At 44.8% G+C, this 26,870-nt stretch overlaps 1 protein-coding gene across 2 annotated transcripts in view; it reads right to left on the minus strand.

Moving 5' to 3' along the window:
* Window positions 1–9,066: 9,066 nt before the first annotated feature.
* The window catches only part of LOC119962925 (PGAP2-interacting protein-like), a 154,330-nt gene continuing 136,526 nt past the window's right edge, over window positions 9,067–26,870 (minus strand). For both annotated transcript variants that reach the window (XM_038791202.1, XM_038791201.1), the window contains 2 exons: window positions 20,880–21,035; window positions 9,067–9,315 (listed from right to left, as the gene is read on the minus strand). In XM_038791202.1, coding sequence (XP_038647130.1) covers window positions 9,207–9,315; window positions 20,880–21,035 — 265 coding nt within the window. In that variant the 3' untranslated portion in view covers window positions 9,067–9,206. The remainder of the gene's footprint in view (window positions 9,316–20,879; window positions 21,036–26,870) is intronic.

The raw sequence follows: 26,870 nt of genomic DNA on the forward strand, positions 1-26,870 counted from the left end.
ATCGTCGGGGGCAGAGTCCCCCCCCCCCCCCCCCCCCCCCCCACCCCCACCCTCCCTCGCCTCATTCAGGGTCCTCACAAGCAGCGGGCTCAGCAGATATGAAAACTTCTTACATAACTCCACCGGGAACCCGTCAGGCCCCGGTGCTTTCCCTGTCTGCATGCTCCCCAGCGCCTCCATCAGCTCCTCCAACTCGATTGGGGCCCCCAGACCCTCCACCCGCTCATCCTCTACTCTTGGGAACTCCAGCTTATCCAGAAAGCAGTCCATCCCGCCCACCTCACTAGGGGGCACCGCCCGATACAGCCCCTCGTAAAAGGATCTGCACACCCCATTAATGTCCCTGCCGCTCTGCACCAAGTTCCCTCCTGCATCTGTGACTCCCCCTATCTCTCTCACTGCCTCCCGCTTCCAGAGCTGGTGGGCCAGCATCCCACTTGCCTTCTCCCCATACTCATATACCGCCCCCTGCGGCCTCCTCCACTGCGCCTCCGCCTTCCGGGTGGTCAGTATATCAAACTCCACTTGGAGACTGCGATGCTTCCTCAAAAGCCCTTCCTCCGGGACATCCGCATACCTCCTGTCCACCCTTACCCTTTCTTCCACCAGCCTCTCCCTCTCAACCCTCTCCCCCTCTCCCTGTGCACCCGAATGGATATCAACTCCCCTCTAACCACTGCCTTCAGCACTTCCCAAACCACCCCAACTTGCACCTCCACGTTATCGTTGGCTTCCAAATACCCCTACGGACCCGCCCACATATTTCCTCCTCTGCCAGAAACCCCACATCCAACCTCCACAGTGGGCGCTGATCCTTCCCCTCCCGCAGCTCCAGGTCCACCGAGTGCGGAGCATGGTCATATATGACAATCGCCTAATACTCCGCCCCCACCACTCTCGGGATTAGCGCCCTGCTGAGAACAATAAAGTCAATCCGGTAATAAGCCTTGTGGACATGGGAGAAAAACGAGAACTCTCTACCCCCCGGCTTCAAAAACCTCCAAGGGTCTACCCCTCCCATCTGATCCATGAACCCCCTCAGCACCGAGGCCACCACCGGCCTCTTACCCGTCCTAGACTTCGAACGATCCAGAGCCGGATCCAACACAGTATTAAAGTCCCCTCCCAGGATCAAACCCCCTGCCTCCAGGTCCGGTATCCGGCTCAACTCCATCTCCCTCCTGTATTGTGACTCATCGTTGTTTGAGATCTGACCCACTACAGGCGTGTCATCAGCAAACTTGGAGATGGAGTTGGAGCTGAATATTGCCACAGTTGTGTGTGTATAAGGAGTACAGTGGGGGGCTACGTACGCAGCCTTGCAGGGCCCCGGTATTGAGGACTATCGTGGAGGAGGTGTCGTTGTTTACCCTTACTGATTGTTGGTCTACGGGTCAGGAAGTCGAGGATCTAGTTGCAGAGGGAGGGGCGAGTCCTAGGTTTTGGAGTTTGGATATGAGCTTGGCTGGGATTATGGTGTTGAAGGCGGAGTTGTAGTCAATGAATAGGTGTCTGATGTAGGAGTCCTTGTTGTTGAGATGCTCCAGGGATTAGTGAAGGGCCAGGAAGATAGTGTCTGCTGTGGACCGATTGTAGCGGTATGCAAATTGCAGTGGATCAAGGCATTCTAGAAGGATGGAGTTGATGCATCTCATGGCCATCCTCTCGAAGCACTTTATAATGATCGGTGTCAAGGCCGCCGGATGGTAGTCGTTGAGGCACGTTGCCTGGTTCTTCCTTGGCACTAGTATACTAGTGTTTTCTTGAAGAAGTTGGGAACCTCGGAGTGGAGTAGGGAGAGGTTAAAGATGTCTGCGAACACACCTGTCAGTTGGTCCGAGCAGGATCTGAATGGACGACCAGGAACTCTGTCACGACCCATTGCTTTCCATGGATTCAATTTCAAGAAGGTCGCTCTAACTTCTGGTGCTGTGGTGGTAGGTATGGGTGTGGCGAGGCTGTTCCGGCTATTGACAACGGTTTGTTGGTTTACTGCTCGAAACGGACATGGAATGATTGAGTTCATCGGGGAGGGGTGCTGTGTTGTCAGAGATTGAACTCCACTTTGCTTTGTAGCCCATCATATTGTTTAAGGTTTGCCACGACCGACAAAAGTCTGTGTCGTTAATCTGTGACTTTAGTTTAGTCTAGTATTGTCTCTTTGCTTCCCTGGTGGCTTTGCGGAGGTCGTACCTAGATTTTTTTGTAGAGGTCAGGGTCGCCTGTCTTGAACGCCTCAAACCTGGACTTCAATAGCAAGTGGATCTCCCGGTTAAAGCATGGTTTCCAGTTGGAGAATGCACGTACTACCTTCTTTGTCACGCAATCATCGATACACTTACTGATGAAGTCTGTGACTGGGGTGGCATACTCATCTAGGTTTCCTTCTGAGTTCTTGAATCTGGACCAGTCCACTGACTCTAAGCAGTCGCATAGGAGATCTTCCGTTGCCTTGAACCAGCATTGCATGACCTTCTTAACCGGATTCTCCCATTTAAGTTTCTGCTTGTATGTCGGGAGAAGGAGCACCGTCTTCTGGTCCGATTTTCTGTTCTTTTAAAATATACATGGACTTAATTTGCTCAGATCGATTTTCAAACTAGCTCATGATTGCCACTCAGCCTTGTTTAACACCCCAATATGTTTATAAGATTAGAAGGGAGATTAGGGGCAGGCACAGTGGATTAGACCTGCTGCCTCATGGCGCCGAGGTCCCAGGTTCAATCCCGGCTCTGGGTCACTGATCGTGTGGAGTTTGCACATTCTCCCGTGTTTGCGTGTGTTTCGCCCCCACAACCCAAAGATGTGCAGGGTAGGTGGATTGGAAACGCTAAATTGCCCCTTAATTGGAAAAAATTAATTGGGTACTCTACATTTTTTTTTAAAAGGGAGATTAGGAAAATTTTCTTTGCCCGGAGGGTGGTAAAGGTCTGGAATTTGCTGCCTGAAAGGGTAGTAGAGGCAAAAACCATCAACACATTTAAAAGGTGTCTGGATACGCATCTCAAAGGTGTTGTAACCTACATGGCTACAGACCAAATGCTGGAAAGTGGGTTAGGCTGAGTGGCTCGTTTTATTTAATTGGCACTGACAAGATGTGCTGTTAACCTTTTATGACTCTGTGTAACTATATATGCATGCAGCATGATAAAGTATCTAAATTATCTTGCCTAATGACCTGTACATCAATTTAAACTGAAATTGTTAAGTCAGTTTCCATTTAGAAATGTAATATGGGCTGTTTCTTTGAACCCTCCTGTACAGAGCACCCTCATCATTTTTTAAGATTACTGCAATATGTTTAATATTTAACATTGCAAACGTTTTCATTCCAGTGTTTTACCCAAAACTGTAAGCACTTATTTAGACTTATGTTATGCATATTGTATTCCTTCAGTATCCTCAGATGCATCTGATCCAGTCCTGGTGACTTCCACTTTAAGTACAGCCAGCCATTTTAGTACTTCCTCTTGATGAACTTTTAGCCCATCCAGTGTCTCAACTACCACCTCTTTCACTGGCAGCATTTTCTTTGATAAAGACAGATATACTGTACACATTTGGTGTCCTTATTTAATTCTTTCATGAGTTGTGAGTGTCAACAGCAAGGCCAGCATTTGTTGCTTATCCCTAATTGTCCTTGAGAAGATGATGCCGAACCATAGGTGCACCCACAGTACTGGTAGGATGTGAATTCCATGTCATTGACATGGCATCAGTGAAGGAGTGATGATATAGTTACAAGTCAGGACTTTGGTTCTACCAGGGCCACTCAGCTCCTGGCTTTATTGCAGCCTTGGTTCAAACTTGGACAAAAGAGCTGAACAAAAGAGGTGAGATGAGAGTGACTGCCCTTGACACCAAGACAGTATTTGACCAAATTTGGCATCAAGCAGCTCCAGCAAAACTGGAGTCAAAGGGAACCAGGGGAAAACTCTGCTGGTTGGAGGCGTACCTGGCACAAAGGAAGATGGCTGTGGTTGTTGGAGGTCAAGCATCTCAGTTACAGGACATTACCGCAGGGAAGTGTCCTCGGCTCAAGCATTGTGAGCTGCTTCGTCATTGACTTTCCTTTCATCATATTCGTGACTCCTCTTGAAACAGTCCATGTCCAAATGCAGCAAGATCTGGACAATACTCAGGCTTGGGCTGACAAAAGGCAAGTAACATTCCCACCAAACAAGTGTCAGGCGATGACCATCTCCAACAAGAGAGAATCTAACTATCACCCTTTGACACTCAATGGCATTAACATTGCTGAATCCCCCGCTATCAACATCCTGGGGGTTCTTTTTCGGTAATCACTCACTAACGAGTATGATTGTCCACCGAAAAAACTCTGTGTAAGGGTCATGGCGACTAGGGACTTTTCACAGTAACTTTATTGAAGCCTACTTGTGACAATAAGTGATTGTTATTATTATGGGTTCTGTGAGTCTTCTTGCGTGGCTGATGAGCCCGATCGTAGAGCTGCATGTTCGACCGGACACTTGGCTGGTGTTTCCGGGTGGTGGGATTAGTCTTTGGTTTTGGTCGCTGGTATTCCTTTCTCAAGCACCTTTTCCGGCCCTCCTTTTGCCGTAGGGTGTTCTCAAAGAATTGTGGCCCTTCAATTGCAAGGTTTCTCCAAGTAGGCCTCTTCTGAGCAACGGTCTCCCAGGCATTGACGTCTATGTTGCATTTCTGGAGGTAAGCTTTCAGGGAGTCTTTGATGCACTTCCTTTGTCCTCCTCTTGTTTGGGAGCCTTCCTTGAGCTGGGCAAAGAAATTTGCTTTGGCAGTCGGGGGCGGGACTTTGCCATGCTGAGCACATGGCACGCTCAGCCAAGTTGGGTTCGGATGATCATGGCCTCCTTGCTGGTGCTCTTGGCTTCTTCAAGGACGCTGATGTTAGTACTCCCAGCTGATGCAGAATATCAGTCTTGGACAGCGTTGATGATACTTCTCCACGGATCTGAGGTGGTGTCTGTATGTAGTCCATGTTTCTGAGCAGTATAAAATGATGTCTGCCTTGTACACGAGGACCCTGGCATCAGCACAGATGTCACGGTCAGACCATTGACCAGAAACTGAACTGGAATAGCCATATAAGTACTGTAGTTACAAAAGCAGGTCAAAAGCTAAAAAGTCTTGAGCAGGGGGACTCATCTCCTGACTCTCAATGCCTGTCCATCCTCTACAAGGCACAAGTCAGGAGTGTGATGGAATACTTTCCACTTGCCTGAATGAGTGCAGCTGCAACAACACTCAAGAGTTAGGTGGATTGGCCATGCTAAATTGCCCGTAGTGTAAGGTTAATGGGGGGATTGTTGGGTTACGGGGTTACGTGGGTTTAAGTGGGGTGATCATGGCTCGGCACAACATTGAGGGCTGAAGGGCCTGTTCTGTGCTGTACTGTTCTATGTTCTATGTTCTAAGAAGCTTGACATCATCCAGTACAAAGCAGTTGGCTTCATTGACACCCCATCTACAAATATTCACCCCCTCTGCCACCACGCACAGTGGCAGTAGTGTGTACCACCTACAACATGCACTGCAGGAACTCACCAAGGCCCCTTGGACAGCACCTACCAAACCCAAAATTGCTGCCAACTAGATGGAGAAGGATATCAGACTCATGGGGACCCCGATTCCTGCAAGTTCCCTTCCAAGCTATTCACAATCCTGACTTGGAAATATATTACCGTCCTTTACTTGCTGAGTCAAAATCCTCTAATTTCTTCCCGAACAGTACCGTGGCTGCACCGACCCTACAGTTCAGAAAGGCAACTCACTATGATCTTCTCAGGACAATTTAGGATGTTCAGTAAATGCTGGCTTAGCCAGCGACATCCACATCCCATGAAGGAAACAAATTAAAATGGGGGGGAATTGTATGCAAAATTGATATAATAACTTGAGATAAAATTAGGGACAGAAAATACAAGAAAGATTAAATTAAAAATTGTGGAATGAACTTTCACAAATATAGCCAGCGAACTGTTCCATTATCTGACTGTCTTTGTGACCAATAATGGTGCTTAATTTTTAAAGACAAAAACAATATTCAGTTTTGTAAAAGAAAGAAGTAGATTATGTATTTTGGATCGTAGAGCAAATGTATATGTTTCAATGGAACGCATGTTGGTAACATAAATTTCAAATAGTTTTATTAAAGGACATAACATATTTTTAGAAATTCAGTACACAGTGTAATACATTTCGTATCCCTCTAAGACTACCAACATTAATCCAATTCCCTGCTTTTCCCCATTAGCCTTTAATATTTTTCTTTATTCAATAGTCTCTTAAATGTCACAATTGACTTTGTTTCAGTTGCCACTTACATGAATGGATCCCATATTTTAATATCAGACTTTTTAAAAAAATAAACATTTGATCTTGTTTGATTCTGATGCTAACTGACTCTACACCCCTTATTACCAGTTCACTGGTCAATGGAACTCATTTTTCACTATTTGCCTTCAAAGTTTGGAACATCTTCTACTCCAGTGAATTCTTACTTCCTTTACTAAAACTGAGCCATCCCTTCAGTAGCATTATGCCTCATGAAACTCCAATGCACCTTTTTTGTGGTTTCAGTATTCTTCCCAAAATGAGCTTTGCTAAACTTCACTGTCTACTTCAGCTGTGACAAAGTAATCTCTTGTATTTTTGAAATACAATATTTCTTTGAATAAAACTACCAATCCCTTGGGCCCCTTTTTCTACCTACAGTCATGCTTTTTAAAGGCCAGCGTGTCCACTGATTAGATCTCCATTTTTCTATGATTCAAATGAATATTAAATTATTTTCGTTATTTTCTCAAATTTACTACTTTTAGTTATAACAGAATTCCATACTTGTTTGAAAAGAACTAGTTTATGATTATGTTAAGCATAACATGCAGAAAAAATCTTTCCCTACAATCTGTTTTGCTGTTAGAAATGAAATAATCGTTTCATTCACAGTAATGGACCTCACATTCTGACAGTTTTTTGCTATTTATAAAACCCCCTAATCTAATTTTATTTGGGTATTAACTCAGACATAATACCCCTTACTACCAATTCAGTGATCAATGACACTATACTTTTTCATTTGAATTTTACGAAAGTTTTTTTTTTACAAATATCCCATCCAATCTTTGAGAGCCGACACAAAGTGCAACATAGGTGCTATGTTGTAGTGAGAGTTTTCTCCAATGAAATAAAGAAACCATAAGCACTCATAAATAAAACTTGAGGTAAATCTATCAGAGTTGAAGTAGGGCTATTGTTTTAGGGTTTGGGGAAGAAAAGTTATGTCTTTTTAAAAATATTATTACATTTATTTTCTTCTGTATTCGTGGATTATTTGCATAACATCCTTAACCAAAAGGTGAGACACACAACCTATTCCTAACCTAACTGTTTTAAACTAGTTATTGAATCTGGAATAGCATTGTCAGATGTCTGGAAATAAGATTGTCTGCTCAATGGCAGTAACTTCCTTGGAATAGCAGTAACTTCCTTGGAATGGCAGTAAATTCCTCGGAATGGCAATCAGCAGCGGATTGCCACTCTGTGGCAGCTTCCCTGTGCCTAAAATGAAAAGCGCCTCACTTTCGTGATTTGGGCCGGGTAAAACTGAAGAAGCGAAGTGCGTCCCCGGTTCCAGTGGCGAAGTGCAAAAGGAGCAGAGTGAAGGAGGACACGCCCACCTTTTACAACATAAATTGCTGTGAAGCAGGGGAGTTTAACTGGCCCATTGAACAGAAGATGGTAAGTTCTACGGTAAGTGAATGAGATGTGGGGGTCAGGCATCAGGGGCGTTGCGGGTGTGGACAGTCAGGTCTGGGGAGGGGGTGTTCGTTCAGGATGGTGGGGGCTCGGACCGGTCAGGTCGATAGGGTCAGGTTGAAGGGGTGGGGGTAAGGGAATTCGATGCTAGTGGATGGGAATGTCATGTGGGGTGGGTTGGTCCCTTGGTGGTGCGGGCGGTGTACTGTGCTTGGCTCAGTCTGGGTGTTTTAAAATAATACTCTGAAGTTAGTAGTGCTTTTTTAAAAATCTAACTCTTTCGGAGTAACCACTAGCGTAAAACTGAAAGAACCATCTCCAGTATTTTTCATTTTCTTTCCCCTTCAGCTGCAGGAGGCAGGCTTGCTCAATGAACAGTAGGCATCACTGGCCTACTTCTGTTCCTATTTCGTATGTTTGTATTAAGCAAGTTGAAGTAAATGATTCCAGGCCAGCCCAAATACTGCCTTTCCCTAATGTATACACTTCCACCCAGATTGTAAAGGTGGCACAATCAGGAGCAGGTACTCTTGATGTAGTGATAATTAATATTTATGAATTAATTTCAATATTATTCATAATTAACTAAGATGCATTTTGGCAATAACTTTGCATAATATAAAGCATTTATTTTAGATGAAATATGAATGTTTGGTTAGAATGAATTTTGCTTTTAGTAAGATGAATAGACTGCCAAAAAAAATTAACCATGTAAATTAGTACCAAAAGGTTGGTTGAGTATCTCATCCGGATCACGTTTTACGGTTATAAGAATAAATATCAAGTTGAATATGGAACACAGTTTTTAAATTATTGGGATCCTAAAAAAGTCCTGTCAAGAAAAAGAAACAGTGAAACGGGCCTCACGGTAGCATGGTGGTTAGCATCAATGCTTCACAGCTCCAGGGTCCCAGGTTCGATTCCCGGCTGGGTCACTGTCTGTGTGGAGTCTGCACGTCCTCCCCGTGTGTGCGTGGGTTTCCTCCGGGTGCTCCGGTTTCCTCCCACAGTCCAAAGATGTGCGGGGTTAGGTGGATTGGCCATGCTAAATTGCCCGTAGTGTAAGGTTAATGGGGGGATTGTTGGGTTACGGGTATACGGGTTACGTGGGTTTAAGTAGGGTGATCATTGCTCGACACAACATCGAGGGCCGAAGGGCCTGTTCTGTGCTGTACTGTTCTATGTTCTATGTTCTAAAACTCAATATAGATTGTAAGGTGACTATATTTTGTGAAGTTTTGCTCAATGTTGTAATAGATGGGGCAGAGTCTATGATAAAACTGAATAACCTTTTTGATTACGTGCTTTTTATGATCTTGCCATCAAACAATACCATCTTTAATCAACAGTAGTACAACTATCCTTAAATGCAAAAATACTCCAGATGTGTTCCAAACAGGATGTATATGTATAACATCAGCATGTTATTATTAGTGCAATCACATCTATATTAGCAATTTTTCTTTTTTGTTATGCTGAAGGAAGTATTTTGGTGTGTTCATGTGGAAGTGGTGAATGTGTTCACTGTTGTGTCCAGTCATAAATGATCCAAACCTAGGAATCAATAATAGTATTAATTTAATACAGTGTCTCAGAAAACAATAATAATAATCTTTATTCGTGTCACAAGTAGGCTTACATTAACACTACAATGAAGTTACTATGAAAATCCCCTAGTCACCGCACTCGGGCACCTGTTCGGGTACACTGAGGGAGAATTCAGAATGTCCAATTCACCTAACAAGCATGTCTTTCAAGAAACCTTGCAGAAAAGACATACTAAATTATTGCACAGTGCATTTGAAGTGCAACCACTGACTGACAATGCAAGCGACTTGCACGCAGGAAAGTCTCACAAGCAGCAATGACATAAATGACCAGATAATATGGGGTTTGTTTTATTTTATATTTTTGTTTATGATTGCTACTTCTGATGAATTGCATACCTGTACACTCAGATCCCACTGCTCCTCAATCCACTTAGACACGTCACTACCAAGGATTAAGTTGCCTCCATTATCTTCCATTTAAATACACCAACCTACATTTCATTATCAAGTTCATCAGCTCATTTGTCAATTAGATCTTTCTGCAAATGTATTGATGTTGTCTTGTATTTCGTCATAGTCCTCTGCATTAACTAGTCCTCCGCAAATCTTAAAACTTGTTCCAATTCCCAAGTCTGAATCAATGATGTAAATTGTGAACAACAATGGGTCCAGATCAATCCACCTTTTTCCAGACATGGAAGGCAGCAAGCAGCTTCAGGCAAAACAAGGTAGGCAGCAAGGAAGCTTCAGGTTCCAGGCAAGGTGGGCACCAAAACAGTTTCAAGCTCCAGGTAGGTAGCAAGGCAGCTTTAGGCTCAATAATACAACATACTTCCGCAGGCCTCACTTCATTTTTTTTTCTGTAGACCAGATTCTAGACGCTTACATGGTCACAACCGATGAAATGTACCCATCTACTATCCTGAACTCCACTGCCTTGGGGTGGCCACTTCTTGTAACATAAAATCCAGAAAACTTTCTGCCTCCCTGATGCCTGCCATAACTCGAACTGCCCCTCATGCTTAATGCCTCAGCTCAAGCAGCTGGAGATACTGGACTGGTTACAACACGGGGGGGGGGGGGGGGGGGGGGGGCATTGGCCTGTCGTGTCTGTGCCAGCTCTCTTCGACAGTAAATCGGAGTTCCACTCTACTGCCTTTTTCCTGTAGCCCTGCACATTTCTTTCTCCAGATAATTAATTACCCTTTTAAAAATCACAGTTGAATTTGCCTCCGCCTCTCTGAGCCAGTGCATTCCAGGGTCTAGCCACATGCTGCATGAATAAGCTTTTATTTATGTCATCTTTGGTTCTTTTGCTATTCACCTTAAATCAATGTGAGCTGGTTCTCAGCATTTCCACCAGTGTGAACAGTTTCTCCCTATTTACTCTGTCAAAACCCCTCATGATTTTAAACACCTCTATTAAATCTCTCAACCATCTCTTTGGAGAATAGCCCCAGATTCTACAATCTACCTACATAACTGGAGTCCTTCATGCCTGGAACCATTCTTGTACATTTTTTTCTGCAGCCTCTCTAAAGCTTTTATATCCTTCTTAAAATGTGGTGCCCAGAGTTAGACACAGTACTCCACTTGAGGCTGAACCAAAATGAAATAAAGGTTGACCTTAATTCCTTGCTTAACTTGCCACCTTGAAGAATTTTTCTCACAGAATCCTGCCTCATCCATCAACTCCACAAACCAAGATCCTCTGTCTTCTAAGACATAATGCACAACTGGTAATGTGTATGGTTTTAAATAAGTTTCTGTAAAGCCTTTTCAGAGGCAGTAATCTTGTTTTTGTAAGGAGCCCTGACCTATTAGAGATTGAATGAGCTACTCATGAGGTTTCTAAACTAAGTTGATCTATATTTGTTTATAAAAGCAAATTATTGCGGATGCTAGAATCTCAAACAAAAACAGAAAATACTGGAAAAACGCAGGTCTGACAGTATCTGTGGAGAGAGAAGCGAGCTAGCGTTTCGATTCTGGATTTCCCTTTGTCAAAGATCTGTTTATGTTTGGCAGAGGGGGGACTTTTAAATATCAACTAAGTAAGAAAAGTAACAAAAAGAGCAACAGTAAATTATGAATGAAAACTAGCACAAAATATAAAACGTATAGAGAAAGCTTCTATACGTTTATAAAAGGGAAGAGTGAGTGAGACACATCCAGAGTGAGAATTGGAAATTGGTAATTTGGTGCAGAGTGGGAAAAGGTGCTTTTTCCTGACCATTTTGTTTTCTTTTTTTCTGGCTTGTAACTGTTAATCTGCAGGTAGAGAACCAGAGAGCATCCTGGGAAGGTAAGTGATTTTTATTACCGTTTCAAATTGTGTAGGGGGAAAAACTGAAGTGACATCACAGTAAAGCTGTGACCTGATTGACTGGTTGGGAATCTGTTAAATTGGGGAAAAAAAAGTAATATTGCAAAACTAATCTAATTGATTAACTAGATAGTAACTAAACCTGAGGGCTGTGATCGGTATTTAGCATTTAATTTTACAGTAAAAATCATCCAGCATCAGGGCCATACAGTTAATTGTAACTCAATCTAACAATAATTCAAGTGTTTATTTAAAATTAATCAATTAGTGCTTAAATGTCACAGCGGGGTGCAGTGCTCCAACCGTGAGATGTGGAAGATCTGTGACGCTTCCAGCGTTCCGGTCAACTATATCTGCATCAAGTGTAACCAATGGCATCTCCTCACAGACCTCGTGGTTCGGTTGGAGCAGCAATTGGATGCACTTAGGAGCATGCAGGTGACGGAAAGCGTCATAGATAGTTATAGATACGTGGTCACATCCAAGGTGCAGGCAGAGAGATGGGTGACCACCAGAAGGGACAGGCAGTCAGTGCAGGAATCCCCTGTGGTTGTCCCCCTCTCGAACAGGTATACCGCTTTGGATACTGTTGGGGGAATAGCCTATCAGGGGAAAACAGCAGCAGCCAGAGCAGTCGCACCACAGCTGGCTCTGATGTTCAGCAGAGAGGGTCAAAGCGCAGAATAGCAATAGTCATAGGGGACTCTATAGTCAGGGGCACAGATAGGCGCTTCTGTGGACATGAAAAAGACTCCAGGATGGTATGTTGCCTCCTTGGTGCCAGGGTCCAGGATGTCTCAGAACGAGTAGCGGGCATCCTGAAGGGGGTGTGCATACAGGCAGAGATCGTTGTACATATTGGTACGAACGACATAGGCAGGAAGGGGCATGAGGTCCTGCAGCAGGAGTTCAGGGAGCTAGGCAGAAAGTTAAAAGACAGGACCTCTAGGGTTGTAATCTCGGGATTACTCCCTGTGCCACGTGCCAGTGAGGCTAGAAATAGGAATATAGAGCAGCTAAACACGTGGCTAAACAGCTGGTGTAGGAGGGGGGGTTTCCGTTATCTGGAGCTCTTCCCGGGGCAGGTGTGACTTGTATAAGAAGGACAGGTTGCATCTAAACTGGAGAGGCATAAATATCCTGGCCACGAGGTTTGCTAGTGTCACACGGGAGGGTTTAAACTAGTATGGCAGAGAGGTGGGTACCGGAGAAATAGGTCAGAAGGTGAAAACATTGAGGGAGAACTAGGGAATAGGGTCAGTATGGCTCTGAGGAAGAGCAGACAGGGAGATGTTGCTGAAAACAGCGGGTCTGGTGGCCTGAAGTGCATATGTTTTAATGCAAGAAGTATAACAGGTAAGGCAGATGAACTTAGAGTTTGGATTAGTACTTGGAACTATGATGTTGTTGCCATTGCAGAGACCTCGTTGAGGGAAGGACAGGATTGGCAGCTAAACGTTCCAGGATTTAGATGTTTCAGGCGGGATAGACGGGAATGTAAAAGGGGTGGCGGAATTGCGCTACTGGTTAGGGAGAATATCACAGCTGTATTGAGGGAGGACACCTCAGAGGGCAGCGAGGCTATATGGGTAGATATCAGGAATAAGAAGGGTGCAGTCACAATGTTGGGGGTTTACTACAGGCCTCCCAACAGCCAGCGGGAGATAGAGGAGCAGATAGGTAGACAAATTTTGGAAAGGAGTGAAAGCAACAGGGTTGTTGTGATGGGAGACTTCAACTTCCCCAATATTGACTGGGACACATTTAGTGCTAGGGGCTTGGACGGGGCAGAGTTTGTAAGGAGCATCCAGGAGGGCTTCTTAAACAATATGTAGATAGTCCAACTAGGGAAGGGGCTGTACTGGACTGGTATTGGGGAATGAGCCCGGCCAGGTGGTAGAAGTTTCAGAAGGGGAGCCACAATTCAGTAAGTTTTAAAGTGCTGGCGGACAAGGATAAGAGTGGTTCTCGGGTGAATGTGCTAAATTGGGGGAAAGCTATTTATAACAATATTAGGTAGGAACTGAAGAACCTAGATTGGGGACGGATGTTTGAGGGTAAATCATCATCTGACATGTGGCAGGCTTTCAAATGTCAGTTGCAAGGAATTCAGGACCGGCATGTTCCTGTGCGGAAGAAGGATAAATATGGCAAATTTTGGGAACCTTGGATAACAAGAGATATTTTAGGCCTCGTCAAAAAGAAAAAGGCATTTGTCAGGGCTAGAAGGCTGGGAACAGACAAAGCCTGTGTGGAATATAAGGAAAGTATGAAGGAACTTAAGCAAAAGTTAGGAGGGCTAAAAGAGGTCACGAAAAGACATTGGCAAATAGGGTTAAGGAAAGTCCCAAGGCTTTCACACGTACCTTAAAAGCAAGATAGTAGCCTGGGAAAGGGTTGGCCCACTGAAGGACAGGCAAAGAAATCTATGTGTGGAGCCAGAGGAAATGGGCGGGGTACTAAATGAATACTTTGCATCAGTATTCATAAAGAGAAGTAATTGGTGGATGTTGAGTCTGGAGAAGGGTGTGTAGATAGCCTGGGTCACATTGAGATCCAAAAAGACGAGGTGTTGGGCGTCTTGAAAAATATTAAGGTAGATAAGTCCCCAGGGCCTGATGGGATCTACCCCAGAATACTTAAGGAGGCAAGAGAGGAAATTGCTGAGGCCTTGACAGAAATCTTTGAATCCTCACTGTCTTCAGGTGATGTCCCGGAGGACTGGAGAATAGCCAATGTTGTTCCTTTGTTTAAGAGGGGTAGCAAGGATAATCCAGGGAACTACAGGCCGGTGAGCCTTACATCAGTGGTAGGGAAATTACTGGAGAGAATTCTTCGAGACACGATCTATTCCCATTTGGAAGCAAATGGACGTATTCGCGAGAGGCAGCATGGTTTTGTGAAGGGGAGGTCGTGTCTCACTAACTTGATAAGGGTTTTTCAAGGAGGTCACAAAGATGATTGATGCAGGTAGGGCCATGGATGTTGTCTATATGGACTTCAGTAAGGCCTTTGGAAAGGTCCCTCATGGCAGACTGGTACAAAAGATGAAGTCACACAGGATCAGGGGTGAGCTGGCAAGGTGGATACAGAACTGGCTAGGTCATAGAAGGCAAAGAGTAGCAATGGAAGGGTGCTTTTCTGATTGGAGGGCTGTGACTAGTGGTGTTCCGCAGGGTTCAGTGCTGGGACCTTTGCTGTTCGTAGTATATATAAATGATTTGGAATGTGGTAAATGTACATTGCGTAATTTACACTGTATAGTATTGTGTCCTTGTGGGCTCTCTCTGTGAGCCGTTGCGCGGCTCTGCCCACGGGAGATGAGGAGCTTGTACAGGGCCCCACCCTTGGCTCCGCCCATGGCCCCTCCCACTACCGGAAGTATAAAGTGCTGCAGCCTTGTGAGTCTGCCCTCAGTTCTTCTGGTCGCAGGCAGGCTCAGTTGTAAGTCTATTAAAGCCACAGTTTACTTCCTATCGTGTCTCGAGCGAATTGATGGTCACATCATGGAGGAAAATGTAACTGGTCTGATTAGTAAGTTTGCAGATGACACAAAGTTTGGTGGAATTGCGGATAGCGATGAGGCCTGTCAGAGGATACAGCAGGATTTAGATCATTTGGAGATTTGGGCGGAGAGATGGCAGATGGAGTTTAATCTGGACAAATGTGAGGTAATGCATTTTGGAAGGTCTAATACAGGTCGGGAATATACAGTGAATGGTAGAACCCTCAAGAGTATTGACAGTCAGAGAGATCTTGGTGTACAGGTCCACAGGTTACTGAAAGGGGCAACACAGGTGGAGAAGGTAGTCAAGAAGGCATACAGTATGCTTGCCTTCATTGGCCGGGGCATTGAATATAAAAATTGGCAAGTCATGTTGCAGCTGTATAGAACCTTAGTTAGGCCACACTTGGAGTATAGTATTCAATTTTGGTCGCCACAGTACCAGAAGGATGTGAAGGCTTTAGAAACGGTGCAGAAGAGATTTACCAGGATTTTGCCTGGTATGGAGGGCATTAGCTATGAGGAGCGGTTGAATAAACTTGGTTTGTTCTCACTGGAACGACGGAGGTTGAGGGGCGACCTGATAGAGGTCTACAAAATTATGAGGGGCATAGACAGAGTGGATAGTCAGAGACTTTTTCACAGTGTAGAGGGGTCAATTACTAGGGGGCATAGGTTTAAGGTGCGAGGGGCAAGGTTTAGAGGAGATGTACGAGGCAAGTTTTTTACACAGAGGGTAGTGGGTGCCTGGAACTTGCTGCCGGAGGAGGTGGTAGAAGCAGGGACAATAGTGACGTTTAAGGGGCATCTTGACAAATACATGAATAGGATGGGAATAGAGGGATACGGACCCCAGAAGTGTAGAAGATTTTAGTTTAGACGAGCAGCATGGTCGGCACAGGTTTGGAGGGCCGAAGGGCCTGTTCCTGTGCTGTACTTTTCTTTGTTCTTTTGTTCTTTGTTAGTGTAGGTAAAGTAAATGCTGATCCCTTGGGGGACGAGACTGGGGAGTTAATAGTGGGGAATACAGAAATAGTGGAGACGCTGACTCAATATTTTGCCTCAGTTTTCACAGTGAAGTATACTAGTACCATCCCAATAGTAACAGGTAATGCAGAAGTCCCCAACTATTTACAATATATATTAATGACTTAGAGGCTGCTTTAGCGCAGTGGGCTAAATAGCTGGTTTGTAATGCAGAACAATGGCAGCAGCGTGGGTTCAATTCCTGTACCGGCCTCCCCGAACAGGCGCCGGAATGTGGAAACTAGGGGCTTTTCACAGTAACTTAATTGAAGCCTACTCGTGACAATAAGTGATTATTATGATTATTATTAGGGATGGAAGGTACTATAGCCAGATTTGCAGATGGCACTAAATAGGTGGCATAGTAAGTTGCACTGGGGAAATAAGACATTTACAAATGGATGTATTTAAGTGAGGTAAGTGGGCCAAAATGTTGCAGATGGAGTTTAACGTGGATAAGTGTGAGGTAATCCACTTTGGTCGGAAAGATGGAAAGTCAATTTATTATCTAAATGGAGAGAAACTTCAGAGTGCTTCAGTGGAATGAGATCTGGGTGGAAATTATATGCAAGTACAACCCAGGTAATAAAGAAGGGACATTGAATTTTGGCCTTTATTGCCAAAGGAATAGAGAATAAAAGTAGGGAAGTGCTGCTGCAACTGTACAAGGCATTGGTAAAACCACGCCTGGAGTACTGTGTACAGTTTTGGTCTCCTTATTTAAGGAGGGATGTGGTTGCATTAGAGGCACTTAAGAGGAGGTTGACGAGATTAGTTTAGGCCTATACTTTCTCGAGTTTAGAATAATGCCCCTCTAGAGGGGAAATCTAGAATTAAAAGTCACTTTAGGATAATGGGTAGCAGATTTAAAACAGATGAGAAGAAATTACTTCTCTCAAAAGGTTGTGAATCTGTGGAATTCCCTACCCCAAAATGTGGTGGATGCCAGGACATTGAGTAAATTTAAGGAGGAGATTGACAGATTTTTAATTGCGTTAAACGGTTATGGAGAACTGGCAGGAAAGTGGAATTGAGGCCGAGAGAAGATCAGACATGATCTATTGAATGGCGGAGCAGGTGCAAGGGGTTGAATTGCATACTCTTGCTCCTAGTTCTTATGTTAATGCAGTTTTTATACCAAATCGCTAATTTTATTGATGAAATGGTGGAGTTAGCATGTTTCCACGGTACACATTGACCCTGTGCTATGTTATTATACACGAGGCCCCCATTGAAATTCTAAAGTCTGATTGTGTAAATTTAGGCCAAACTACACTTTAACCACAACCAGCAATCGTGGCAAATACAGTGGACTTGCCAGAGAATCCCAGCAGTGAGGAACAAGCAGACCCAGAACAGGTTGGATATTTTATTTTTCAAAGACATCCTTCGGGGAATAGAAGGTGGACTATGAAGAGCAGGAATTTTCTCCTGGATTCAACAAACCGTAAATGCCTCCTGGCCCAAGTTTTCTGCGTATCCCCAACTGCCTATCAATTTGATTATGTTGATGCTGGCATATTGAGGGAGTCTGACTATATTAAAATTGACCAGGCTTCACATTAGCAATTCCGGTTGACATGTGACCCATCAGCCTATGCTCACTGCCTGTCCTGAGTTAATTTCGGAAATTGATGAGTTAAAGAATTTTAATGAGTTTTCAAACATCACATTTATGATCCTTCTTATGTAAATCTTCTAATTGTTAAGGCTGAAAATAAAATCTAAAGTTTCTCTGGCAGAACACAAGGGATACGAAATACACATGTCCACTGTATTTATTGATCTCAGAAATAATTTAGCCAATTCTATTGAAAGCTAGTGAGATGACTGAGCAAGGGAAACCAGCAAAAAAAATCTAATCCTAAAACGTTCCAATGTAGAAAACAAACTGCCTTATTTAGAAAAAAGATTTCCCATTGTACAGATGGATGTTTTAAAAATATTTTTAGAGAATATTATGTTATTCTGTAATGAAGTGTGTGTCTATGTGTGTGTAATGATTTAATTAAGTTAGGGAAGGTTAACGGAGAAAGCTTGTCTGGGAGAATTGAGATGAAAAGGAGTAAAGGTACCAAATACATGCATTTGTATTGAAGCTAGGGTAAAGTGAATTTAAAAGTCAATAAGTAGTTTAAAGTTTTGCATTAGGAGATAGTGGTTTTTTCAGCTGTTAAATTTCAAAGGGGATTGATGCTTTTGCAACTTGCAACAGGTTCATAAGTAAACAAGGGAAGGTTATTCAATTTTACTTGACCCAAAAGGAGCGGCAATAGGAAAAATATGAAAGATTTTCAATTTTGGAAAAGTTAAGTTCAATGGGGCACCGAGGACAATGGGATTGACGATGAAAGAGAAAAAAGGATATTTACAGAAAGACGTTGAGCTGATTTGGGCTGGCTGTGTGGGGAAAACCTCCTGGGAACAGCTCTGTGCGAAATTTGAATCAGTGAAGCCAGAAAAGTCTTGGGTTTCAGAAAACAGTCTTGTTTCTCAGTATTCTTGGATTTCCACAACAGAGCAGAAGAAAATGAAAAGTTGTATGGGATAGCTGTACTAAAGTAACAGCAGATTTGCCTTGGATAATATTACTGGATTTAAACATCTATAAGGGAGTGTTGCCTGGAGGGCAGTTACTTGTGGGTCTGGCGAAGTGCGTTTCTTTTGGGGTATATTTTGTAAGATTATTTTAACTATGTTATTGTAATCTTGCATTTTGTTCATACATCTTTTACTATTTAAAATCCCAAAAGTGTTACTGTAATTCTTTGCTGATATCAGTATTTTTCTCCTCGTTTTCAGAATACCAAAAAGGTTATGGTCCATAAACCAAGTTGCCCCCTGGGATTTGGTTTGCTCAACAACTAACATCTGCTGTGGTCATAATGACTGGTTATGAAAATTAATCGGAGCAAGTATTCAATATTAGGTATTACTAGACAAAAGGACATAATGGTACAGATATTAAGGTACCAGTTTCCTGCCCTTGTTGGACTGGAACAGTGCAGCTGAAGCATACTGGGCGAAATTCTCCGCCCCCCACGACGGGTGGGAGAATAGCGGGAGGGCCTTCCCGACATTTTTGCCGCCCTCCCGCTATTCTCCCGCCCCCCCCGCCGAAGTCCCGACCCAAATCGCTGCCGCCGTTTTTTTACGGCCGGCAGCGATTCTCAGCTGTTAGATGGGCCGAAGTCCCAGCCCTTTCCGCCGTTTTTACGAACGGCAAACACACCTGGTCTTGCCGTTCGTAAAAACGGCATCACAAACTCGCTATTAATAACCATGGCACCAATTGGCACGGCCGTACCACGGCCGTGCCAAGGGTGCCATGGGCCCGCGATCGGTGGGCACCGATCGCGGGCAGCGGGCCCGATGCCCGCGCACTACTTGTCCTTCCGCCGCCCCGCAGTATCCATTCGCGGGTCGGCTGAGGGGCAACCCGGCCCGCGCATGCGCGGGTTTCGCGCAAAAACGCGATGACGTCACCCGCGCATGCGCGGGTTTGAGTCTTCCAAACTGCGCATGCGCGGCTGACGTCATATGACGCGTCAGCCGGCGCTAACTCCGGCAAGCGGGCTTAACGATTTTCGTTAAGCCCGTCTTGCCGGAGCCTACGGCGTCGGGCTGCTAGCCCCGACCGGGGACCAGAATCGGTCCCCCGTCGGGAAGGGGCGCGCTGCCGTAAAACCCGCCCGGGTTTTACGCCAGCTTTACGATTTCTCCCGTTTTGGGAGAATCTCGCCCACTATTCTTCCACAGACCTAGGAGCATTTATCATGGTGAATTTAGCGTGAGACATGTAATTTTTAAATAAACTTAAATCTCATTCAAGATCTCATGATAGAACTCTCAAATCTCATTATTTTTTTCCCCATGATGCTTTTGGCCTGGCACCCCTCTCTGACCCCAGGAATAGAACATAGAAAAGTACAGCCTAGGAACAGGCCCTTCTGCCCTCCAAGCCTGTGCCGATCATGATGCCCTAACTAAAAAAAACACCTTCTGCCCTTACTCAGTCTGTATCCCTCTATTTCCTCCCTATTCATGTACCCATCCAGATGCCTCTTAAATGTTGCTAATGTGACCACCACTCCTCTGGCAGCACATTCCAGGCACCCACCACTCTCTGCGTGAAAAACTTCCCCACACATCCCCCTTAAACTTTCCCCCTCTCAACTTGAACTGTGCCCCGTTGTAACTACTCCCTTGGAAAAAGCCTCTGATTATCCATCCTGTCTATGCCTCTCATAATTTTGTAGACCTCTATTAGGTCTCCCCTCAGTCTCCGTCTTTCCAGTGAAAACAATCCTAGTTTATTCGACTTCTCCTCATAGCCAACACCCACAAGACCAGGCAACATCCTGGTGAACCTTCTTTGCACTCCAAAGTTTCCATGTCCTTCTGATAATTTGGTGACCAGAACTGCACGCAATACTCCAAGGGCGGCCTAACCAAGGTTTTATATAGCTGCAAAATGATTTCCCAACTCCTGCACTCAATACCCCAGCTGATGGGCAACCTGGGGAAATATCTCCTCACCACGCTCCCTCATTCATTCCTGTTCCATCTCTTGCCCTACTGGGGAATTTAAACAAATAATATTAAGCACATGGAGGGAGGGCAACTACATTACACAATCAAACATTCCTCTTCTTTCACTGCCAACCTCTCCCAATGTGCTAACCACAATGCAATATTCCCTGCTACTAACCTGGGGTTAAAGTGAATTTCTTCAGGCACATTTGTAGGATCAGTTTCAATTTCATCATTGTCTTCATAATGATTTTGATCATCAGGAATCCGAAACTTTGCCAACTGGACTTCTGTATCACTCAGACCACCATGAGAAATGCGGGCGTAGCCCAACCTAAGGTAAAGGTAAATATTTTCTAGTGAGTTAATCAGTAATATTTGTGCATTGTTGCACAGGTACCTTGACAGACAAATTAAGTTAAAATAACAAGTGTAGTAGGGACTTTTTCTTGAAAGGAAGTTAATACCCAGTGTGTGCTGCTTTAGCTGTCTTTATCTGGATGATAGTGGAATTGAGTGCTTTAATTAGCCTCAAGTCAGGGAAAAATCTCCTATCTTTTGGCTAAAAAATAAAGCATAAACTTGGATACACTGGTGGCAGATTCAGATCATGGATTGAAACCTTGGGCTCAAGATTGGACTTTTCTGGAGCAGGCTGGTCAGCTATCACCAGAAAGTAAGCTCACAACTAATTTACCACTCACCAAGACATCACTAAGTTATATATATCTTGGATGCCAAGACAGGCAACAGGCATCCAGTCAATCCACACCTATCAGAAGCCAACTAGCCATCCATTCATCAGCTTATTTTTTGATATTCTACCAGTCTCTAAAAGTCACTTGTTTTCTAGCGGCCAGAATAAGGGGAAAGAGTTTCAGGACTCCAAATTATGGGAGCAAGGCAGTAGAATCATTAAGGGAGCCAAGGCAGAGAGAAATGTTGCCGGAGTAGAATAAGTTAAACTGAGAATGAGTGCATGTACTGAATGCAGTTGCAGGCACTGGCCACTGTGTGTCATTGTGGAGCAACCCGAAGCTTGAGTTTTTAGTGATTAGCCATGCTGGAATTGTTAAAGCGCTGTGTAGGAGTTTCTGCAGTTCATGATGGCCCAGCAGAAAAACAGTTCAAAGAATTTTTGACAATGCAGATCTCAAAATCAATGAGTCGGAGAAACAATTGGAGATATTTCATGCACAGACTGGGGGAAAAAGTATTTTGATTTGATTTATTATTGTCACATGTATTAGTACAGTATACAGTGAAAAGTATTGTTTCTTGCATACTGTACAAACAATGCATACCGTATACAGGGAAGGAGAGACTGCAGAATATAATGTTACAGTTATAGCAAGGTGTAGAGAAAAGATCAACTTAATACAAGGTAGGTCCATTCAAAAGTCTGATGGCAGCAGGGAAGAAGCTGTTCTTGAGTCGGTTGGTACGTGACCTCAAACTTTTGTATATTTTTCCCGATGGAAGAAGGTGGAAGAGAGTATGCCCGGGGTGCGTGGGGTCCTTAATTATGCTGGCTGCCTTTCCGAGGCAGCGGGAATTATAGATAGAGTCAATGGACGGGAGGCTGGTTTGCGTGACGGATTGAGCTACTTTGACAACCTTTTGTAGTTTTCTGCGGTCTTGGGCAGAGCAGGCTCCATACCAAGCTGTGATACAACCAGAAAGAATGCTTTTTATGGTGCATCTGTAAGTGTTGGTGAGAGCCTTAGGTGACATGCCAAATTTCCTTAGTCTTCTGAGAAAGTAGAGTAATTGGTGGGCTTTCTTAACTATAGTGTCGACATGGGGGGACCAGGACAGGCTGTTGGTGATCTGGACACCTAAAAACCTGAAGCTCTCGACCCTTTCTACTTTTTCCCATTGATGAAAATGAAAAAATGAAAATCGCATATTGTCACAAGTAGGCTTCAAATGAAGTTACTGTGAAAAGCCCCTAGTCGCCACATTCCAGCGCCTGTTCGGGGAGGCTGGTACGGGAATTGAACCGTGCTGCTGGCCTGCCTTGGTCTGCTTTCAAAGCCAGCAATTAGCCCTGTGTTAAACCAGCCCCTGAGTAAGCAGGGGCATGTTTTCCACTAGCTTTCTAAAGTTGATGACAATCTCCTTTGTTTTGTTGACATTGAAAGAGAGATTATTGTTGTTGCACCTGTTCACCAGATACTCTATTTCATTCCTATACTCTGTCTCGTCATTGTTTGAGATCCGACCCACTACGGTGGTGTCATCAGCAAATTTGAAAATCGAGTTGGAAGAGAATTTGGCCACACAGTCATGAGTATAGTAGGGGACTGAGGACACAACCTTGTGGGGCACCGGTGTTGAGGATGATTGTGGAGGAGGTGTGGTTGCCTATCCTTTCTTATTGTGGCCTGTGGGAAGGAAGTTCAGGATCCTGTCGCAGAGGGAAGAGCCGAGGCCCAGGCTATGGAGCTTGGAGATGATTTTCTAAGGAAAAATGGTGTTGAAGGCTGAACTGTAGTCAATAAATAGGAGTCTGACATAGGTGTCTTTGTTATCTAGATGTTCCAGGGATCAGTGCAGGGCCAGGGGCCTGCTGCACCGGTAGGTGAACTGTAGTAGATCAAGGCAATCAAGGAGGCTGGAGTTGATTTGTGCCATGACTAACCTTTCGAAGCACTTCATAATGATGGATGTCAGAGCCACTGGATGATAGTCATGAAGGCACGCTGCTTGGCTTTTCTTTGGTACAGGGATTATGGTTGTCTTCTTGGAGCATATAGGTACCTCAGATTGTTGTAAAGAGAGGTTGATGTCTGCGAATACCCCCGCCAGCTGATCCACGCAAGACTTGAGTGCTCGTCCGGGCAAGTGGGTTTCCGTGGGTTGACCATCAAAAAGGTTGCTATGACATCTGCAATGGCGACCTCTGATACAAGTTCATCCGAAGCTTCTGGGTGGAGGGCATGCTCTCGCTGACCTCTTGCTCAAAGCGTGCATAGAATACGTTGAGCTCATCAGAGAGGAGTGCATTGGAGCCGGCAATTTTACATGCCTTGATCTTGTAGCCCGTTATGTCTTGCAGACCTTGTCATAGTCGACATGAGTCCTCGTGGCTAGCCTGGGATTCGGTACTGTCTTTTGACATCTTTCTTGCATCTCCTTAGATCATAGGGGCTGGTTTAGCACAGGGCTAAATAGCTGGCTTTTAAAGCAGACCAAGGCAGGCCAGCAGCATGGTTCAATTCTCATACCAGCCTTCCCAAACAGGCGGCGGAATGTGCCGACTAGCAGCTTTTCACGGTAACTTCATTTGAAACCTACTTGTGACAATAAGCGATTTTCATTTCATTTCATTCCAGCACCTGTTTGGGTAAACTGGTACAGGAATTGAATCCACACTGCTGACCTTGTTCTGCATCACAAACAAGCTGTCTAGCCCACTGAGCTAAACCAGCCAACTGGGAATTCGGACTTGGCCAAGTTCGAATATACAAACTCAGACAGCCTGTCAGGGCATGTCTGGACTTGCCCTGTCAATCGCCCATCAAGAGATCATCGCACTATTGATATCCACTGGTCTATCGTCTGTAGTCCAAATTGGGCCAGACTCCTGGACTCCAGAGTTCCTGCCATTACCTTATTTGGTAAGGCGGTAACTGAAGACCACACCATCGGAGATCGACACCTGGGGCGGGTTCAGGTGTCCTATCAACAGATCATCAACCAGACTATTGGGTGCTGACACCCCGTCACAAGGCCTCATTGGCAGAAAGCCAGAGGAAATGGCAAAAGGGTGTAAAGGGAGGGGGGGATAAAAATAGGCACCCAAGGCACATCAGCAGCAAAGACTCTACATTGGAGGTAACCTTGACCATCCGAAGACCAACCAGGAAGGAAGGAAGAAGCTGCCAGTGAGACCCACCTTTGTGATGACGGACCAGAGTGACTTGGGAATCAGACCCACAGTTCAATCAAGCCATCTTTGCGGTAGTATAACCGAATTTTGGGTATTTCTCGTATCTTACAGTTTGGGTGAATTTATGGGTTAATTGTGTGTTTTAATAAAGATTTATGTCCGAAGACTTGGGAGTTCAGGGGGCAAGAGAGGCCGATGTCTTGGCCTTTGCCTCCCTGGTAGCCCGGAGACGGATTTTGTTGACATGGATGGACTTGGAACCCCTGAAGTCGGAGGGGGTGGGGGATGGGGGGGTTAGTGACATGGATGGGTTTCTTAGGCTTGAAGATCAAGTTCGCCCTGAGGGGATCGATGCTAGGGTTTGCCCGGAGGTGGCAACCGTTTATCGACTTCTTTGGGGAAAATTAAGCTGTCAGCCGTGGAGGAAAGGTTGGTGGGTAATTGGGATTGGGGAGTTCTTTACGTAAGCCATGTTGGCTGGGCTTTGTTGTTGGTTTGGGGTGTGGTTGCTTATTTTGTTAAAATTATAATACTATTATACTAAAATTATAATACTAAAATTATAATTATAATAAAATTATAATTAATACCTTAATAAAATATTTTTCAAAAATTGTTGATTTTATACTTGTTTGTCCTTTGTTCTCCTTGCTATTAAAGGTAATATCTAGGTAAAAACTTTGAGTTTTTACTCACTGGTTAAGCATATCTAAATTGGACAAATACATGATGATGATGATGACTCTAGTTGCCTACGGGCAGCAGTCCATCCATTTTCCATTGATGGTGGCACCAACAAGACAAAGGGAACTGGGCGGGCCCTAAAATACCTCGGTTAGGCTTCTAAGACTACGTAGATATGGCCACAGCATCTTTTATTTTCCCCAGGCCATCCTGGAAAATCTGTTGCCAGTCCAGATAGAGCCTCTGCAGCCAGTCGCAGCCCAACAGACTGGGTCCAGGCACCAAAGCGGTCACATACCTCGGATACCAGGTTGGAAAGGATGGCTTGCACTCGATGGTGGAGAAGGTATGGGCCATCAAACAGGCTCCCAAGTCTGAGGATGGCTATGATCCTCCCTCAGACTCTCACATTATTACAGCAAATTCATCCCGAACTTGGCAACCATCCTAGCACCGCTACATGCACTCCTTAAAAACACCAAACCTGGACATGGAGAGCGCTGCAAGAGGCATTTGCCAAGGTGAAGCAAAACCGTCGTCCTCCATGGCTTCTGATGCACTATAACCCTTCCATGCCACTCTTGATCACATGAGATGCCTCCCTATATGGCGTTGGGGCAGTTATGTCCCACCAGATCGATGATAGGACAGAGAGGCCAATAGCCTACACTTTGAGGCCTTTGGCCGATGCATAACTTACATACGATCAGATGAAGAAGGGCTGGCCGTCACCTTTGCAGCCAAGAAGTTACACCAATGCGTTTATGGGCGACGCTTTACGATCATAACAGACCACAAGCTGTTGTTTGGCCTGTTCAAGGTGGACAGGGCAATTCCGCCAATAGCAGCGGCCCAGATACAACATTGGGCACTACTATTGGTGGCATTTGAGTGTGTCTTTGAGTATCGACCAGGCGCGCTGTGATGATCGGTATTTACCTTTAATACCTTGCCCCTTCAAGAGGCTTGGAACCCTGGGGGACTCCGCCTCTGGCTACGCCCCCTGGAAACAGGATATAAGATGAGACTCCATTTTGCGAGCTCACTTCTCTTGGATGCTGTCCTGTTCTCTGTTTATTAAAGCCTTTGATTACTGACCTCGCTTTCGCGTCGTAATTGAGAGTGCCTCAATTTAATAAACAGAACACATCAAGATGGACAGTGCTCTAAAACCAGAGAAACTCAACCTGGACGCCAGGTCGCCGAAGCCCCGGAAATTTTTAAACATTGGCTCCGGTGCTTCGAGGACTATCTGGACTCCTCAATGACTGATGTCGACAGCACTCGCAAGCTGCGCTTACTACATGGCCGGGTGAGCCACCGACTCTCCGCCATGATCGAAACCGCTACAACCTATGAGACGGCGATCGAAATATTGAAGAAACGCTTCATTAAAAACTACTAACGAGGTACACGCCAGACATTTGCTCTCAACCTGCAGCCAGCGTTCCAGGGAAACGCTGGACGAGTTCGTGGAAAGACTCATCGCGCTCGCGAGGAACTGCGACCACAAAGCAGTGACGGCAGAAGAACACAGGAACTTACATATCCGCGACGCCCTTGTGTCTGGCATCAGGTCCTCGTACATCC

Source organism: Scyliorhinus canicula, chromosome 3, assembly GCF_902713615.1.
Source record: "Scyliorhinus canicula chromosome 3, sScyCan1.1, whole genome shotgun sequence".
In the NCBI taxonomy this organism is placed as follows: Eukaryota; Metazoa; Chordata; class Chondrichthyes; order Carcharhiniformes; family Scyliorhinidae; genus Scyliorhinus; species Scyliorhinus canicula.